Here is a 17,199-nt window from a genome sequence, read left to right on the forward strand (position 1 = left end):
GACGAAGTGGGTATTCACCCACGAAAGCTCACGCTCCAAAACGTCTGTTAGTCTATAAGGTGCCACAGGATTCTCTAATTCTTATCGATGTTTATAGCGGTTATGCTTGGGGAGCAACTACAGAATCAAGCACTAATTGACTATAGTAGGTAGGAAATCTGTGCTAAATCTTTTAGTTTGAAATACCTGGACTCCTCATAACTCTGGGTTCAAATCCCAGCATGATTAACCCAGCCCTCCCAGCTTCTGAGGTGGATAAATGGCAAACTCTGCCATTTACTTCGCCTCTTTTGCGTGAGATCTTACAGAAGTCCTACCTGGGCTCTGCGGACATTAAAGGTGATATGAGGATTAAAAAAATACTCGTAAAATGCTTGGAGTGTCTCAGCTGACAATCACTGCATCCATGCAAAGTGTTATCACTACCATGTTTTACACAGCTCTTAAATGATTAGTACATTCTGTACATTGGATGGTTTTCTGTTTCGGGGTTACCACCACTTAAACCTCTTGGTTATCCTAGTGAGACAAGACATGTTCAGCATGTTTTGGATCCACAATACGCTTTGCTAGGCATGTAGTTGTGAACCTTCTTAGAAATTAGAGCAGTGCATTAATTATTTGAAATGGCAGGAAAAAAAAATTAGATGCAAATATATATTAAAGTAAAAACAGGAAACTTACTGTAACTATCCTCATGTAATTCGTAACTGAATGCACTTTCACCTCTACTACCCCTTAGCTATAGCTTTTTTTGGTTCCTTAAATCTTGCATCTGCCTTTGTGTGATTATATTTCATTTTCCCTTATGGCAGCCGACGTGGTGATCATCAACAAGTTTAATTATCTGGCGCTCATTGCCAAGTTTGTGAACTGGATGCTCCAAAGCTAATTTGAAAAATAAAGTTCTGCCCAGTAATTTTATAAAACACATGGTGTTATTGATGGCTTTTCCTGGACTGGTGATTAGAATAAATGTGCAGTTTGTGACTGTAATTTTGAATCTTTGGCTGGCTGCTTGAATGGTGGGGGGCAGAGAAGGAGAGAAATCTGTTCCAATCAAATAAATCTAAATAAATGAGCAAGCACGTGTGGTTTTTTTCGTCCTTTCTGGGGACTGTCTACCCCAGAGACAGGCACTGAGATATAAAAAAACATTTGCACAGACAATAGTCTGCTTTGGAGGAAAGTTTTCATAGTGAGTTGCAGATCCTCTGAAACATGCCTTGGAAACCTCACTCTCTCTCTGTCCAGTTGTAGCTGCTAGTTGATTCAAGATGTTTCGGGTGTGAAGATAATATTTTCAATGTGACTTCTGTTTTGTTAGGCCACTAATATTTGTCTTTTTCTATTTTTTAAAAAAGATTAATAGATTTTACAGATATGCCTAATGTACTAGTTATTGAGTACTGAATTTATGCAGAGTGAAACAGCTGCTTTTAGAAACATTTGCAGGCAGGGTAAGCAACGAAGAAGACAGGTCACTGATACAGAGCAATCTGAATTGCTTGGTAAGCTGGGCACAAGCAGTGTGCATTTTAATATAGCTAAATGTAAATGTATATATCGAGGAACAAAGAACGTAGATCATACTTACAGGATGGGGGATTCTGTCCTGGGAAACTGTAACTCTGACAAAGATTTGGGGGCCGTAGTGGATAATCAGCTGAACACGAGCTCTCAGTGCATCGCTGTGGCAGAAAGGGCTAATGCGATCCTGGGATGCACGAATGGGGTAATCTCAAGCAGGAATAGAGAGGTTATTTTACCTCCTGTATTTGGCATTGGTGTGACCACTACTGAAATATTATGTCCTGTTGTGATGCCCACAATTCAGAAAGGATGTTGATAAATTGGAGAGGGTTCAGAGAAGAGCCATGAGAATGATTAAAGGATTAGAATCAAGCCTTACAATGTTCGCCTCAAGAATCTCAATCGAAGAGAATATTCACTTCTGGTCACCTTATTACCAGAACGATTCTGATGTATTAGAGCAGGGGTGGCCAGCCGGTGGCTCTGGAACCACATGCAGCTCTTCAGAAGTTTAATATGCAGCTCCTTGTATAGGCACTGACTCCAGGGCTGGAGCTACAGGTGTCAACCTTCCAATGTGCCAGGGAGTGTTCACTGCTCAACCCTTGGCTTTGCCACAGGCCCTGCTCCCACTCCATCCCCTCCCCTGAGCCTGCTGTGCCCTCGCTCCCACTCCATCCCCCCAGAGCCTCTTGCATGCCATGAAACAACTGATCAGGAGGTCTGGGGAGAGAGGGGGAGCACTGATTGGCAGGGCTACCAGTGGACAGGAGGCACGGGGGCGGGAGGGCTGATGCGGAGCTGTTGACATATTACTGTGGCTCTTTGGCAGTGTACATTGATAAATTCTGGCTCCTTATCCAGCTCAGGTTGGCCACCTCTCTAATAGAGGAAGTTCACAGAAGAGAAAGAAATACAACTTTTGGAGGGCTGACTAGACTGAGGATAGATCAAGAGTAAAAATATGTATAGTTTAGCAAAGCAACAGCCCAGGAAAAACACACTTCCTAATATTTGGGAAATGCAGAATGAAAAAAGGAATGAGAAACTATTTAGGGATGTACAGGGGAATATTATTAACAGGATGGGATGAACTTAAGAGAGGGGAAAAATGTTGATGGAATCATAGAAGATTAGGGTTGGAAAAGACTTCAGGTCATCTACTCCAACCCCCTTCTCAAAGCAGGACCAACCCCAACTAAATCATACCAGCCAGGGCTTTGTCAAGCCAACTTAAAAATCTCTAAGGAAGGAGATTCCACCACCTCACTAGGTAACCCATTCCAGTGCTTCACCACCCTCCTAGTGAAATAATTTTTCCTAATATCCAACCTAGACCTCCCCCACTGCAACTTGAGAGCATTGCTCCTTGTTCTGTCATCTGCCACCACTGAGAACAGCCGAGCTCCATCCTCTTTGGAACCCCCCGTGAGGTAGTTGAAGGCTGCTATCAAATCCCACCTCACTCTTCTCTTCTGCAGACTAAATAAGCCCAATTCCCTCAGCTTCTCCTCGTAAGTCATGTGCTCCAGCCTCCTTATCATTTTTGTTGCCCTCCACTGGACTCTCTCCAATTTGTCTACATCCCTTCTGTAGTGTGGGGCCCAAAACTGGACACAATACTCCAGATGTGGCCTCACCAGTGCTGAATAGAGGGGAATAATCACTTCCCTCGATCTGCTGGCAACACTTTTACTAATGCAGCCCAATATGCCATTAGCCTTCTTGGCAACAAGGGCACACTTCTGACTCATATCAGGAATATCAGGAAAGACTTCTTGAGAGAGCTGGGTTTATGGTTTGGAATAATCTCTTAGTTCACATTACTTGAGGCATTTAAAAATAGACTGGATGAGGTTCTGTAGGGAACAATTTGGCATTGACTGTGAGATCAGTGGGTTGAACCAGCATGTCTTGTCTGTCTCTGATCTCTAGGATCTCTGTTCAAATTTAATGTCTTCCAAATACATTGTTTCTCCCACTCCAGCCCTTTCAAATCCAGGACTGAAGCCATTTGGTAGATTGAAACATGGAGGCATTTGCTTTCTGAAGTATCCTACGTATAGAAGTTTGCGGGGGATAAAGAGGTTCATTCAAAAATGGAGAGGCTAGTTTATGATATAGTCCCAAGTCTCAATACTCAGTTTTAAAGTCAAGCAATAACACTTCTACACACAGTCTCTCTGGAGTGATTTCCAAAGGAAAGTGTTTGTCAGTCTTAAGCTCTCCCTACTTTGGAAAGAAAAGGAGGGAACATTGTAAAGCTGCCTCAAATATTTAATTTTTGACAAACAACTCTCCCCATGCCTTATTTTATTTTATAAAATAATTGTTGATGGGCAGAGGATTTACGAAAGACAAATAGAAAACATTTAAAAAAACAAAGCTGGTAATTTACCCATCAAACAATGGGTTGGAGAAAGTCAGATGCTTGATTGCACTGGTGGCTTTTGAGTGCGGTAGGCTTTCCAAAGGCACCTTCTGTGCAAAGTCCCATTGCCTAGGTAGCATGTTCGAAGGGTAATGCCCCAAGGTGCATTACGTGCCCTAGAGCGCACACAATGAGAATACGACCTTGTCAGAGGTAGCAGAGAGACTGTGGGAATCACTAGGTGGCTTGAGCAAAAAGGGGTATGGAATGCCAGGAAGATGGAATACAGGTGGCTGGGGGAATAGTAGGAGAGAATAAGGACAATATCTGGGACTCTTCCTCATCTTCCTCATCTTTGAGTGTATGGGAAAGAAGTAGAGTTCTTAGCTGTGCATCTTGAGGGATGAGTAAAAGTGTGCCTTATTTTAACTGAATGGTTGGGGGCTATTCCTAGCAGAAACTTCATCATAGATTAAGGTCTTCTTTTAGTTACTCATTAAAATGTTTGACCAGTTTCAAATTGCTGTTGTGCTTCTAGTGACTTGCATTTGAAGACTCCAGTAAGCCCTTGAGGTCGCCTCAAAATCTCACCTACATTGTTTGATGAGATGGCAACCTCTGTGTACAGGAAATAATTGGAAATTAACCACCAGTTGACTCTCAGAAAATTCTGTAAAAGCTATCACAGTGGCTGGTTTCAGTGACTGAAGGAATCCCATGTGCTCCCTTCTGCATTGAAGATTGCACCTAACCTCATCTGTTTGCCCTTCCCAGAGGGTGCTGTACACTGCTGGAACTCACCCCGTCAGTTGCGGTTGCTTTTCTAAACATTTTTTTCTGGGAAGGAAAAACTAGAGTTTAGTGTGAGCTTGCTCTGTGAATTCAGTGTTAACAGGAGACTGCTCCATGTTAGTCTGAGTGGTTTCAATCAAGAATCTGAATGATGCTGTCAGAGGTGAGTTTTGGTAGGTTCATGCTTGGAGGTAGTCAATAGAGAGACAGACTTTCTCTTGCCAACAGCCTGGTTTGGTTGTTTGTGGAAAAGTTTCTGCCTAACCATTTAGCAAGATAGACAATTACCTTACTGAAGGGGGCCTTCGTCTTGCAGTAGTCTGAGGATGATTGATGCCGTCGTGTAGCTGAGTTTGTACCACCCATTGTGCCAATTTAGGGCCTTCTGTTAAAAGAATTGAGTCTGGCAAGGCCCATAAATGAGGCAGAGATGTAAAATGAGATGATACAAGACAACTGTTGAGAGGTTAGCAAAGGAAACTTAAAATGAGCTGGAATAAATTTTGTCCTAATGAACTTTGTAATCTGAGGATCGTGATTCTGCATTTCTGACCTAAGGAATGTATAAGAATAAAAGTGAAGGGACTAGAATGGGTCATAGAAATGGGATACAGAGGCCTGGTCTACACTACACGTTTAAATCGATTTAAAGAGCGTTAAATCGATTTAAAGCTGTACCCGTCCACACTACAACGCCCTTTATATCGATATAAAGGGCTCTTTGAAATCGATTTCTGTATTCTCCCCGACGAGAGGAGTAGCGCTAAATTCAAGTATTAACATATCGGATTATGTTAGTTAAATTTGGTGGTTTAATGTGGACGGAAATCAAGTGTTATTGGCTCCCGGGGTGGTATCCCACAGCACCACTGACCACTCTGGAAGCAATCTGACTCGGATGCAGCGGCAGATAAACAGGAAAAGCCCCGCAAACTTTTTGAATTACATTTCCTGTTTGCCCAGTGTGACTCTGATCAGCACGGTTGCGATGCAGTCTCCCAAATCCAAAAAAGCTCAGCATGGACCGTACGGGAATACTGGTATCTGATCGCTTTATTGGGAGACAAATCTGTTGGTATAGAGCTCGTAAGAAGGCAAATAGCCACAGTGTTTGAACAAATCTCCCAGGCTACACAGCGCTGCTGGACAAGTTTCTGTAACCGGAAGCCAAAGAATCAGATGGACGCTCATAGGAGGGGGTTGAGGATTTCCCAGCTACCCACAGCTCAACAGCAGTCTCGTAAAGTATTTGCATCTTGGCTGAGCTCCCACTGTCTGTAGGTTCAACAGTGTCTGGCGTGTTTCAGGCATAGCTCCTCAGGTTTCTTTCCCCCTCCCCCCATGTGAAAGAAAAGGAAAAATACGTTCTGATCTTCTTTCATGTCACCTGATGGTGTACTGATAGTGCTGGTAGACGTGATGCGTGCAGCAGTGAAGAGCAGTTACTGCTCTCTCCCCTCCCCTGGTGGTAGACGGGTACAATATGGACTGATCCATCGTTCTGACCATCGCCCTGTTGAGTGTCCTGGCTGGCCTTGTGAGGCTGGCAGGGGCGCGCTGGTAAAAATGGGATGATCCAGTTATTCCCAGTAGATGATACGACGGCTGGTACCGTCTGTGTCTCATAGCAACTGGGGGCTGAGCTTCAACGCCCCCTCCTTTTCCTGTGTAAAGAAAGATTCTGATCTGCCTGACGGTGCATAGCAGCGCATGTTGTGTCGCTTTCACCCACACCGCTTATGTCTGCCTGGGACTATCATCGCGCGGAGGGCTGCCTCCCCTCAATTTTATGTCACAATCAGTGTTTCTTATTCCTGATTCCTTTTTAACGTCATGACAAATGTGCAGGACACTGCCCTGGTAGCCCAGGAGGTTGGGGGGAGGTGCAACGGGTGGGGTTGTGCAGGGCACCCCTGTGATACTGCCGGGCAGCGGCCTGATAATGTCTCTTACACTTTGGTTCTGGCATACTACTTCCCCTATTTACAGGAGAACTTTTCTACTAAGCAGGATTGACTCAGTCCCAAGTGAGTCATCCCATTTTGCTTTTGCGTTGCGCCCTCGGTCTGATTTCAGCCAGGGCACTTATGTAGCCGCGGACAGACAAGGGTGAGAGATACCGTCTCTCATTGCCAGCTTTACTCCGCGTAGGACGACAGATACGACTGGTAAGCCTCTCGTGCTTCATGCAAAGCAATGTGATGCTGCTGTGTAGCGCTGGAGTTCGCCTCTCTGCTCCGCGGCATCCGTACTATCTGACTGCCCAGCAAAAAAAAAGCTGATCCGTGGCTCCATGGTGCCGTGCTTATGGCGTCTGCAAGGGCAATCCAGGGAATAAAGATGGCGCGAAATGATTGTCAGCTTGGTTTTGCCGAGGAAGGAATGAACTGACAATTTACCCAGCACCATCCGCGACAATAATGATTCAACCCAGAATTCCAAGGGGCAGGGGAGACTGCGGGAACTATGGGATAGCTACGGAAGAGCTACCCACAATGCAACGCTTCAGAAATCGATGTTAGCCTCGGACCATGGACGCACAAAATCGAATTTATAATATCAGTTTTATAAAACCGATTTTAGCTAATTCGATATTATCCTGTAGTGTAGACGTGGCCTGAGTCTTTAACCACTATTCTTGTCCATAAGTTCAAATCCAGACCATGTTGGTAATGACAGCTTTTTTTTAAATTTAAGTTTGGCCAATTGGAATGAATTATTATTGGAATGAATAAATTTAAGTTTGGCCAGTTGGGTTGGTCATTTCAAGCCAGTTTCTAGTCAACGAAATCCTCATCGTATAAGCCACTGCTACATCAGGTATTAATTTGCATCCATGTTGGCAGTTTCAGCAAAGTAGCCAAGGGATGAATGAGTTAGACAACCTCTAAGACACATTGGAGGCTATGGTGTGGAGGAGCTCATGTTATTACTGATGGTGCTTCACTTGTCATGTGGGTTAGTAGGGAGCATCAGTCTCAAGGATGAGTCCTGCACCTTTCAGTGGCCCTAAATTCAACAGAAAATTAAAAAAAGAAGGGAAAAATAAAAAAGGCAAGAACCATATTTGTGGGGAGCATAGAGGAACCCAATTCTGGCCGTAATGAAAGGTTTGAGTCTTGAAAAGTGCTTGAATAATAGCCATTGAATTGCTGCATGGCATAGGGGAAATGCAGAGATGTATAGAAATTGTTTCAAAGATTCTTCATTCTGAATACCGTAATCTGCACTTTTCAAAGGTCTCAAACTTTTTCCCATCACAAACACCCCTTGTAAAGCAGCTAAATATTATTGTGGCACTAAAAGAGATTGTGGAAACCGAGACACAGAAAAGTTAAATGACATGCCTAAAGTGACAGGACAAATCAGTGGTGGAGCTGAAAGAAGAATCTTGGTCTCAATACTATCGTCCCAGTCACCAGGAGGTCAGAGGAAGTGGATAGCAACAATCACCTGACAAATGTTGATGTATTTATTATGCAAGTCTGGGGGCTAAAAAGTCTGAAGATTTTTAGCGCTCTAGGTGGGGGCACCATTTGCAGTTCGGAAGGAGGCTAGTACTATTAAATCCCCAGATGGTGTCTTTCTAAAGGAAAATTCCATTGTAAAAAAGTTGCTCAATTTTACACTGAGTTTTGGAGTTTCCCTGCCTTAGTTTCTTTCCACTTGTGGATATGAAGCTGATGTTTCTAACACTGATGACATAACAAGCAGGAATCGTCAAACTGGGATTCTGCCTGCAGAGAGATGGCTTTGATCCTCACAAAGGAGCTAGGTTGAGGTGGAAGGGCTGGTCTGAGACCTGAGGTTGCAAGAAGGAGCTGGATATTAAGGGTGTCTTTCTAAAAGTTCAACCAGAAGCTGTCAACTTGATGCAGGCAGAAGCCACTTGGTTAAATTCTCTGGCCTATATTATGCAAAAGGTCAGACACTAGGTGATGATGATGGCCCCCTCTGGCCTTACAATCTGTGAATCCCTGACTTGCAATCCTGTTATCCCACACCAGCTGATACGATGAAGGGACAGCATGAGAGGTCAGATGGCAGTAATGTCAGAAGAGAGAGAGAGAGGAACATGGGGAAAGGCTATTTCTAAACAGCTTCTGGCTCCTAATGCTTCTTTTTAAAATGTCATTTGCTGTTGACTTAAAACCAATTTTAGCCCTGGTACAAAGTGGAACAACTTGATTCACTTCAGGGAATTTGTCATAGCTTTAAGCCGGGTCTGAATTAGCTTATACCAAGTCTGAATTTGCCTTTTGACCTTCAGTAAGGACAAAGGCATTGCATATGTTCTAACAAATAGAGAGCCAATGTTACAAACATGAAAATCTGTGTTCCAAGATCTAGGTACACAGAGCACATGGGTGACTATATCTGAAGGGGCCACTCAATGAAATCAGCATGGATACATTTTACCTAAACAGCTGGAGCTCCGTAATCTACACACAAAGGAGGGGAGTGTGTTTGACCTCACTGCTAGAAATATTAATGGCAGATATTTCCTGAGAACCTTTTAATAAAGGGGCTGTTAACTCAGCCTCTATTTGTACAATAATATGGGGAGGAGGTTTATGTGTGGGAAGTATAGCAACAATTGTTGGGCTTTTTAATTAACTTTCTCCGTTTAAACCAAAAAAAGACCCAAGTATCTTGTTGTGCATGGAGCAGACTAAAAATATTTAGGACTTGTTTTCATTTGTTTTGTGCAGCATCTAAAAAAATGTTTGGTCTTTAAAGTGCAAATAAAGACACTGTCCCTGCTCTAAAGGATAGGGTGGGGTGGGGTGGAATGGGGAGGGAAGGGGAGGGGAGGGTGGTAACAGAATAAGGTAGGAATGCTATGGGATAAAACAATAAGGCCTTGGCTACACTGGCGCTTTACAGCGCTGCAACTTTCTCGCTCAGGAGTGTGAAAAAAACACCCCCCTGAGCACTGCAAGATACAGTGCTGTAAAGCGCCAGTGTAAACAGTGCCGCAGCGCTGGGAGCGTGGCTCCCAGGACTGCAGGCTAAACCCCATGAGAATGTGGAGTACGTGCAGCACTTTTGAAGTTTCGAGTGTAGCCATGCCCTGAGGTGCTGCTGTAGCCACATAACCTGGGCAGAATTTGGATGTCTTGATGCCTCAATAAGGTGGATTCTGAGGGTGCTCAGAAGTTTTTATTGTGCTGACTGGATTGCCAACTCCTGGATGTGGACAAGAAGCCCAAGATGAAGCAGTCACCAAATGATAAAAAATAGAAACGCCTCAAGTTCCCTAGTGAAGGGGAAACCACCCACCCTGTGTAGCTTAACTGAGGTAGCTTCCTTTGTGTCAGGTGGGAGAGGCCTGTGTTTATAGAACTGTAGGACCAGAGCTCTAGCCCTAGATTTATTTGTAGGTCTGGGTTTTACTGCGGGTGCTCAGATATAATGGTGGTGGGGGCCTTATAAGTGTCTAAAGGAATTTCTATAACCTTTCTCCAGCATTGTTTGTTCCTTCTCACAAAATGTTTGCTTGTTCTCTCTTGAAATGGTTTCATTTTGCATCATGCTTAGGTTTTTTTAAGTGTGCAAAATCTGATAGAACTATTGTGAGGAGGAGGGATAGCTCAGTGGTTTTGGCCTGCTAAACCCTGGGTTGTGAGTTCAATCCTTGGGGGGACCATTTAGGGAACTGGGGTAAAAATCTGTCTGGGGATTGGTCCTGCTTTGAGCAAGGGATTGGACTAGATACCTCCTGAGGTCCCTTCCAACCCTGAGATTCTGTGATTTGCACTGCAGTACAGTAAGTGTGCAGTGCATACAGAAATGCTGCACAGTAGTGTTGGAAGTCCATGTGTCTGTGAACATAGCAGGATTCTTCAGAAATGCTTGTGCCAAAAGAGTTACCTATGTAAATATCCAGGACAAACTGGTATTTGGATCAAGCTTTTTAAAGGAATATTGACACTGAGGTTGGAAAAAAATGGTGTAAATCAACTTTTAACATGTAAAAGCAGCAGTTTTATGTGGAGATGATTGGGGTTAATGCTAAGGCTAGGAACTTGACCTCATTTGATCTGTTTTTCAGGGTGCCAGAGAAACCTTTGAGAACTACTACAGGAAACAGAGAAGAAAACAGGCTAGACTGGTGCTTCAGCCCCCCTCAAATATGGTATGACTGTCTAATAGCTTTTGTGATCAAAGATGCTTTGCCTAATAAAGGAGCATCACATTATCTCTGCACATATTGTTGCACGTGTGTGGTCTCTTATTTGTTTCCAATTTTACTGCCCCTCTTTGTTTTAAACTTTGTTCACTTTTCTTTGTTGCAGCACGAAACTTTAGACGGCTACAGGAAGTATTTTAATCAAATTGTAGGGTAGGTATTCTTTTTATATACACATTCTCGAAATATGTGTGTGCAGTGTTATTGAATGGCACACAAAAAAAAGGAAATGTTGATCTTTCTGACAATTCTTTTTAGGAGCCAAAACAGGAAAAGTGTGGTTTGTGCTTCCTAAGCATTTAAGAGGAGAGTCATATTTTACTGCACCCATAAACTTTGCTGTGTCACTAGTGCAGGCATTCTAAAGACTGAACAGTTATTGTGCACTGCTTGCAAATTTCGCAAGTAGTGAGTTCAAGAGAGTAAACATGTTTTGTGCACTGTGTATGTCAACTTGCTGCTATAATGAGATGAATAGGCCAATTCTGATTGAATTATGCAGATGCTATAATCCTCTTGATTATAGTTCTTTGATATCCCACTCCATGCCTTGCTCAGGAAAGGATGTTTGTTGGTGTGATCATTCAGCCTCTATTCCTGTGGCTTAAAAAACGAGTTTGTTACTACTAGAAACTACAGTCTAGTAACGGTCTTCCAAAAAATGGCTCAAATTTGAGTGAAGAGAAGATAAGGCTGCTGCCCCTGAAAAGATGGAATATGCTGGAAAAATTTCATCTACCAGGATTGCATGTAAATCGCAGCATGCATTTATATCCATCTGAGCGGCAATCATTAGTAAAATGTACATTGATAGCATTGTGACACTGATTTGTAATAGAGTAACTCCTCACTTAAAGTCTTCCTGGTTAACATTGTTTCGTTGTTACGTTGTTGATGAATTAGGGAACATGCTTGTTTAAAGTGCAATATTCCCTTATAACGTTGTTTGGCAGCTGCCTGCTTTGTCCACTGCTTGCAGGAAGAGCAGCCTGTTGCAGCTAGCTGGTTGGGGCTTGGAACCAGGGTGGAACAGCAGCCCCCCTGTCAGCTCCCCACTCCTCTAAGTTCCCTGTGCAGCAGCCGCCCAGCAGGCTACCAATTGCCAGCAGTACAGCTGTTCCTCTCCCCACTGCCATGTACTGCTCCTGCCCTCTACCTTGCTCCCGGGAGCCTCCTGCTTGCTGTGCAAGGGAGGGTGGAAGAGGGGGGCTAATTTCAGGGTGTCCCCCTCCCACCTACTCCTGCCCCCTGCTTACCTCTTCTCCATATAGAGCAGAGTGGGAAAAGGATAGGGCTCAGGACCGAGAGAGCTTGCTGGCCGCAGCTGCTGTCCCAACTTCCTGATTTTTTTTAAAGGCAATGTACTTAGTGGGGTCAGCGTACTTAAAGGGGCAATGCGCATCTCTGTCTCACACACAGAGTGTGTGTGTCTGTCTGCCGTGGTGTCTCCCCTCCCTCCATTCGTGCTGCCTCATAGGGTGTGAGGCTACATTAACGACTATATGTTAAGCCTTGAGGGCTCAGTTGAATGCTAGTTCATCATTTAGCAGTAAGGCATTCCCTGGGAAATATCCCACCCTCTGACTCCACCCCCTCAACCAAGCTTCACAATCATCATTGCTGTGTACAGCATTAAATTGTTTGTTTAAAACTTATACTCTCTGTGTGTGTATGTGTGTATATATAAATAATAATTTTTTGTCTGGTGAAAAAAATTTCCCTGGAACCTAACCCCCCCATTTACATTAATTCTTATGGGCAAATTGGATTCGCTTAACATCATTTTGCTTAAAGTCGCATTTTTCAGGAACGTAACTACAACATTAAGTGCGGTGTTACTGTACCTTGATGGGCTTCCTCCACTGAGTAGATATTTTTATATAATCTAGGTTTTCTATATTGAGCTTTTTGAATGGACTGCACATCACTTATTACTCCTTTTTCTGATTTGGCAAAAATATTTGGTAACTAGAGATTGGAGTGGATTGATTTCTCTCTAGAGGGATAGATAATTCAAATTAGGGGAAAAACCTACTGATATAGTAATGTGGCTAGGAGTTATGCCTGCATATTAATAATAAAAAAGATATTTTGTATCTGGAGATATCCTTTCATCATAGGATTTCAAAGTGTTGCAAGACTGTCCTTATTTTAGCCAAGAACAAGATTTTATGTTGGTTATAAACCAGATAAACAGGGATTTATAATGAAGATATTGACGGTCTTTAATGTAGCAACGTGAATAATGCCACATATTTCTATAACTATCTGGGGTCTGATCCTGCAAGGAGCTGTGCACTCTAGCCTCAGTCAAAAAAAGTACTAAAACATACTCAATTTTAAGGACACGTATAGTCCTGTTGACTTCAGTGGTTGATGGGCAGCGGGCCTGGAGCAGTTTGAACAGGTTAAAGCTGACGATGCTAGCTTTACTTCTGGTTTAAATATATGGACTGTTCTGTGTGACTTGTTTAGCGAATCTATTTCTTGGGAACAATGCCCCGTCTTCTGTCTGGGAGCTGGAATAATTATCTTATAAAAATATGAAATTCTAAATTAACTAAGCAATGCCTAAGGGGAACATATATCTCCACAAGTGAAAAGTATAAACATCAGAGAAGGAGAAGAAATATTTGGGATGAAACACTGGGGTCATAATAAAAAATGAAGGAAAGTCTAACATAAGCTAAAAGACAGGAAAACTTACTGACAATGTCAGATCTCTTATCTTCTCAAGGGACTAGGTGGAGACCTCCATGCTTGCAGCATTTAAAAGCAGACTGGACAAGACATTTATAAATGGGCTATAGAGCACAGTCATACATGGGCCAAGAGATAGGGCTGGGTGATGTAGCAGGTCACTTCTAGGTCTAACTCCTATGCTTCTGTGATTAAAAATTCCTGCAGTTGGAAATATCTCATGTACAGAAAATACCTGATTCTTATTCCATATGTTGAGACCCGGTTTACTTTACTTAGCACCGCTTTAAAAAAAACCTGTGGTCATTTTGGAGCAGGGAAGTTGGCACGGACCTGAAAGCCAGAGACTAAACAAATGCATGATTGAGTTTATAAATGCAGGAAAATGACCAAGAAGGCAAGTCACTGCTGATTAGTTCCCTCCACTCCAATAATCCCACTGTCCTTCCCTTTCCTTTCATGCAGGACAGGGCATCTTCCCAAATTCTCTTTCCTCTGCTGCAACATAACTGATCACAAGGCAACTATTGGTCAATAAGAAAAATTATAGGAAGCGTTTGCCCTCTGACAACTGTGTTGTGGGGTGTGTGTTGCATTTTGGTGACATTATTTAAACCTGTCTCCTTGACACATACTTTAAATATGATGTTTACCAGCTTACTTGGCTGCTAGAAACAAATTAAAGCTTTGTTTCAAAACATCAGTTGAAATGTTCAGTGGAGTTTTATATCTGTCTATCACTTGGTGTTTATTTCTGTATATGTAGACAGAATTGGGCAGCAGATTGCTTTTCTTGGGCAGGAGGAGGGTAGATGAGGGTTTTGCTAGTTTTGCATGTGTCAGTTGCATGTGATGTTTGTGAAACCATGTTGATGTCATAGGGACTCTATCATCTGACAGCTGTGCCTTCTCCTCTGTTAGCTTTTTTGTAGTTGAAGATCACATCTTACATACGACCCAGGGCTTGGTCAATAGAGCCTATATCGATGAACTGTGGGAAATGGCTCTGTCAAAAACTATTGCCGCACTAAGAACACATTCAGTAAGTAAAAGCCATGGATTCATTATATTTGCACAACAGTTCAACAATCTGAGTCTTTGGGAGTTAGATTTTTATTTTGTTGTTTCTTGTCTGTGTTTTTTTTGTCTGTCTGTTTGTTTTTTAATAATATACTGAATATATACTGATAAGGGTTTATTCAGCACTCATAGCTCTGGATAGTCCAAATCATCCTGCACTGAGCTCTCCTTTGTGTGCGGGACTGGAAATAATAAATACTGCTTCACATTTCCATTTCTCCATTATTTGATCAACCATTTTTGGAATACACCAGTAGGAGGAGTTTACTTATTTTCCATCACTGAATTAATACATTTTGTATGGAGTACTATATTTTAAACCAAAACATGGACCTTTTGGTATTCCATTGAAGTAAATGCTAGTGAAAGACACATTATAGGGTTAAATATCATACATTTTAAAGACAAAGAGGTAGATTTTCTTCCCTGTGTTACAATGTCTTGGAGAGTAAAACTGAAAGTATTTTTAAAAAAATTATTTTCACCTCTTAGGTGACTTGTTTATTTCTGGCATTTCTCTCAGCTTGGTAAAATAATAATCATAATCATAATAAAATAAACTGCTCAGTTTTACTTTCAGGTTCTCATGCATAGCACTATACTTTTTATGTCCTTTTAAAATCAGTTGAAAGTTAGAATTGTCTCTTTGGGGGAACAGCAACAATAAAACGTGTCCACTCCATCCTCAGTGAAGGCTGGTGATAGCTGAAAAGAGGGAAATGAAATTGGCACACCGAGTTATTTCCAATTCGACTTATGGCAGGTACACTTCTATTGTATCTAGCTACCTGAGGTAGGCACATTGCACCCTGCCTTCCTTGAAGAATCTCCACTGGCTATTGTGATCCTTAATATGGGTTTTGAGAAGACTCAGACAGCTGCAAATTGCCTTTGGGTGCTGCATCATGTAGTGTATTATCATTGCTGCCTGTTCACATTAGCAGATTACTGAACAGGTTTATAAAGTCATTGCTACTACAATTTAACTCTGTTCATTGAAACTGCCTTCAGCCCCATGTTAACATTTCCATACTGCTATTCTCGGAATCACGGTCAGCTGGAACCATATCTGAGACCTTGTTCTACCCTGTTCCAACACAGTTCTGTAACCTGCTCACAGCCTAAAAATTGCACAATGTGGAGGCACAATATGCTGTTTCCTTTCAAATCATGTTCAGATTTACATTCATCTACTGTACAATTACAGCTCTTTGGACATACAGTTGTAATGTGGCTGTGCACAAACGATATTACAAAATGGGGGGTTGGTTTTACCAGTGTAGATGGGACTAATTCATGTTATGAACATGTTGTTAAGGGAATCCATGCTACAAACCTGGTGTTCAGATAACCAAATAGATGAGCATCTGCAGATGTTTCCCATGGCTCTGGTTTTCCATAGCATGGCAGCTTTATTAACTGGAGATACACTTTCCTGTTTGACTCTGTGCCTTAAGAAAGGGGATATGTAAAGAGAAAATAGACCCAAACATTTCTATCACAAAGATGTACTCTCTTTAATCAGGGGGTTCTGACAGCGCAGTGTAAACCACGAGGGCAAAACAAATTAAAACACTTGCGGTTTTTTAAATTTTAATAACTTTACTAACATGACAAGTGTTGCCCAATTTATTACATGAAGTGTCTGATAGGAATAGGTTTTACAACAATCATGCAGTTTTACGTAGTCATTCAGCATTTATATTAAGGTCATCATCAAATTATCTTGGCACCAAACAGTTATTTTGACAACAACATAACCACCCCGCATGTCCATCCTGTATTGTCATTCATCTCTGATTTGGTGGGAGGCTGTTGCATTAGTGAACCTGTTTCGTCTCTGTCCTTTTGGCCAGGACTATGCTTGGGTTTTCTTCTTTGCTTTTGAGTGGGAGATCTTTTATCATTTCTGAGAGTAGTAGGGAACTATCTTTCTTTCCTACTTTGTTTTTTGGGCAGTGAATTGGGAAATGTTTCTTTGTCACATTGATTCACAGAGTCATTGCTCTTTGAGTTTCCCAATGGACTTGAAATCTGTTTCTTTTTTCCAGTTTAGGATCACTGATTATATATTTCGTAAGAGTCTGTTTGAAATTTTGCATATTTCTCTTTAGTAGGGTAGTCTGCTAAGATAAAGATTATGTGCAAAGAGGATGTGTGATCTAATTTGTGATTTTTATCAGCTGTTCTCAGTAGGCTGTGTATCTTTCTGACTAGTGTCTTGAGCTGTAGTAGTTGTTTATATCATCGTATGGACGTTAATATTGCCGACACCTAGACATGCAATGTTTTTTCCTCATGTTGCTAGAACCCTGAATTTGGGGGATATTTTCTGTTTTGCAAAACCTGGCTAACATTAGACATAATGTAATTAACAATTTTTTTCAGCAGTAGATAACATTCGGTGTCTTTGGTGTCTTTGGTCTGTCAGTGCACTGTTTTTGCACCTTTTCTTTTCTCAGTCTCCTGATAAATACAGTAACTTCTTGGTACTTTTAAAGACATCTTGCTGGGGTATCTACACAGCAAC

General features: G+C 42.1%; 1 protein-coding gene across 3 annotated transcripts in view; it reads left to right on the plus strand.

The window, feature by feature from the left end:
- EXOC6B (exocyst complex component 6B) overlaps positions 1 to 17,199 on the plus strand; it is a 379,256-nt gene that overhangs the window by 179,268 nt on the left and 182,789 nt on the right. For all 3 annotated transcript variants that reach the window (XM_075066684.1, XM_075066685.1, XM_075066686.1), the window contains exons 8-10: positions 10,752 to 10,835; positions 10,996 to 11,042; positions 14,511 to 14,631. In XM_075066684.1, the coding sequence (XP_074922785.1) occupies positions 10,752 to 10,835; positions 10,996 to 11,042; positions 14,511 to 14,631 (252 nt within the window). The remainder of the gene's footprint in view (positions 1 to 10,751; positions 10,836 to 10,995; positions 11,043 to 14,510; positions 14,632 to 17,199) is intronic.

The sequence above is a fragment of the Chelonoidis abingdonii genome, chromosome 5 (assembly GCF_003597395.2).
Source record: "Chelonoidis abingdonii isolate Lonesome George chromosome 5, CheloAbing_2.0, whole genome shotgun sequence".
NCBI classification, from domain to species: Eukaryota; Metazoa; Chordata; order Testudines; family Testudinidae; genus Chelonoidis; species Chelonoidis abingdonii.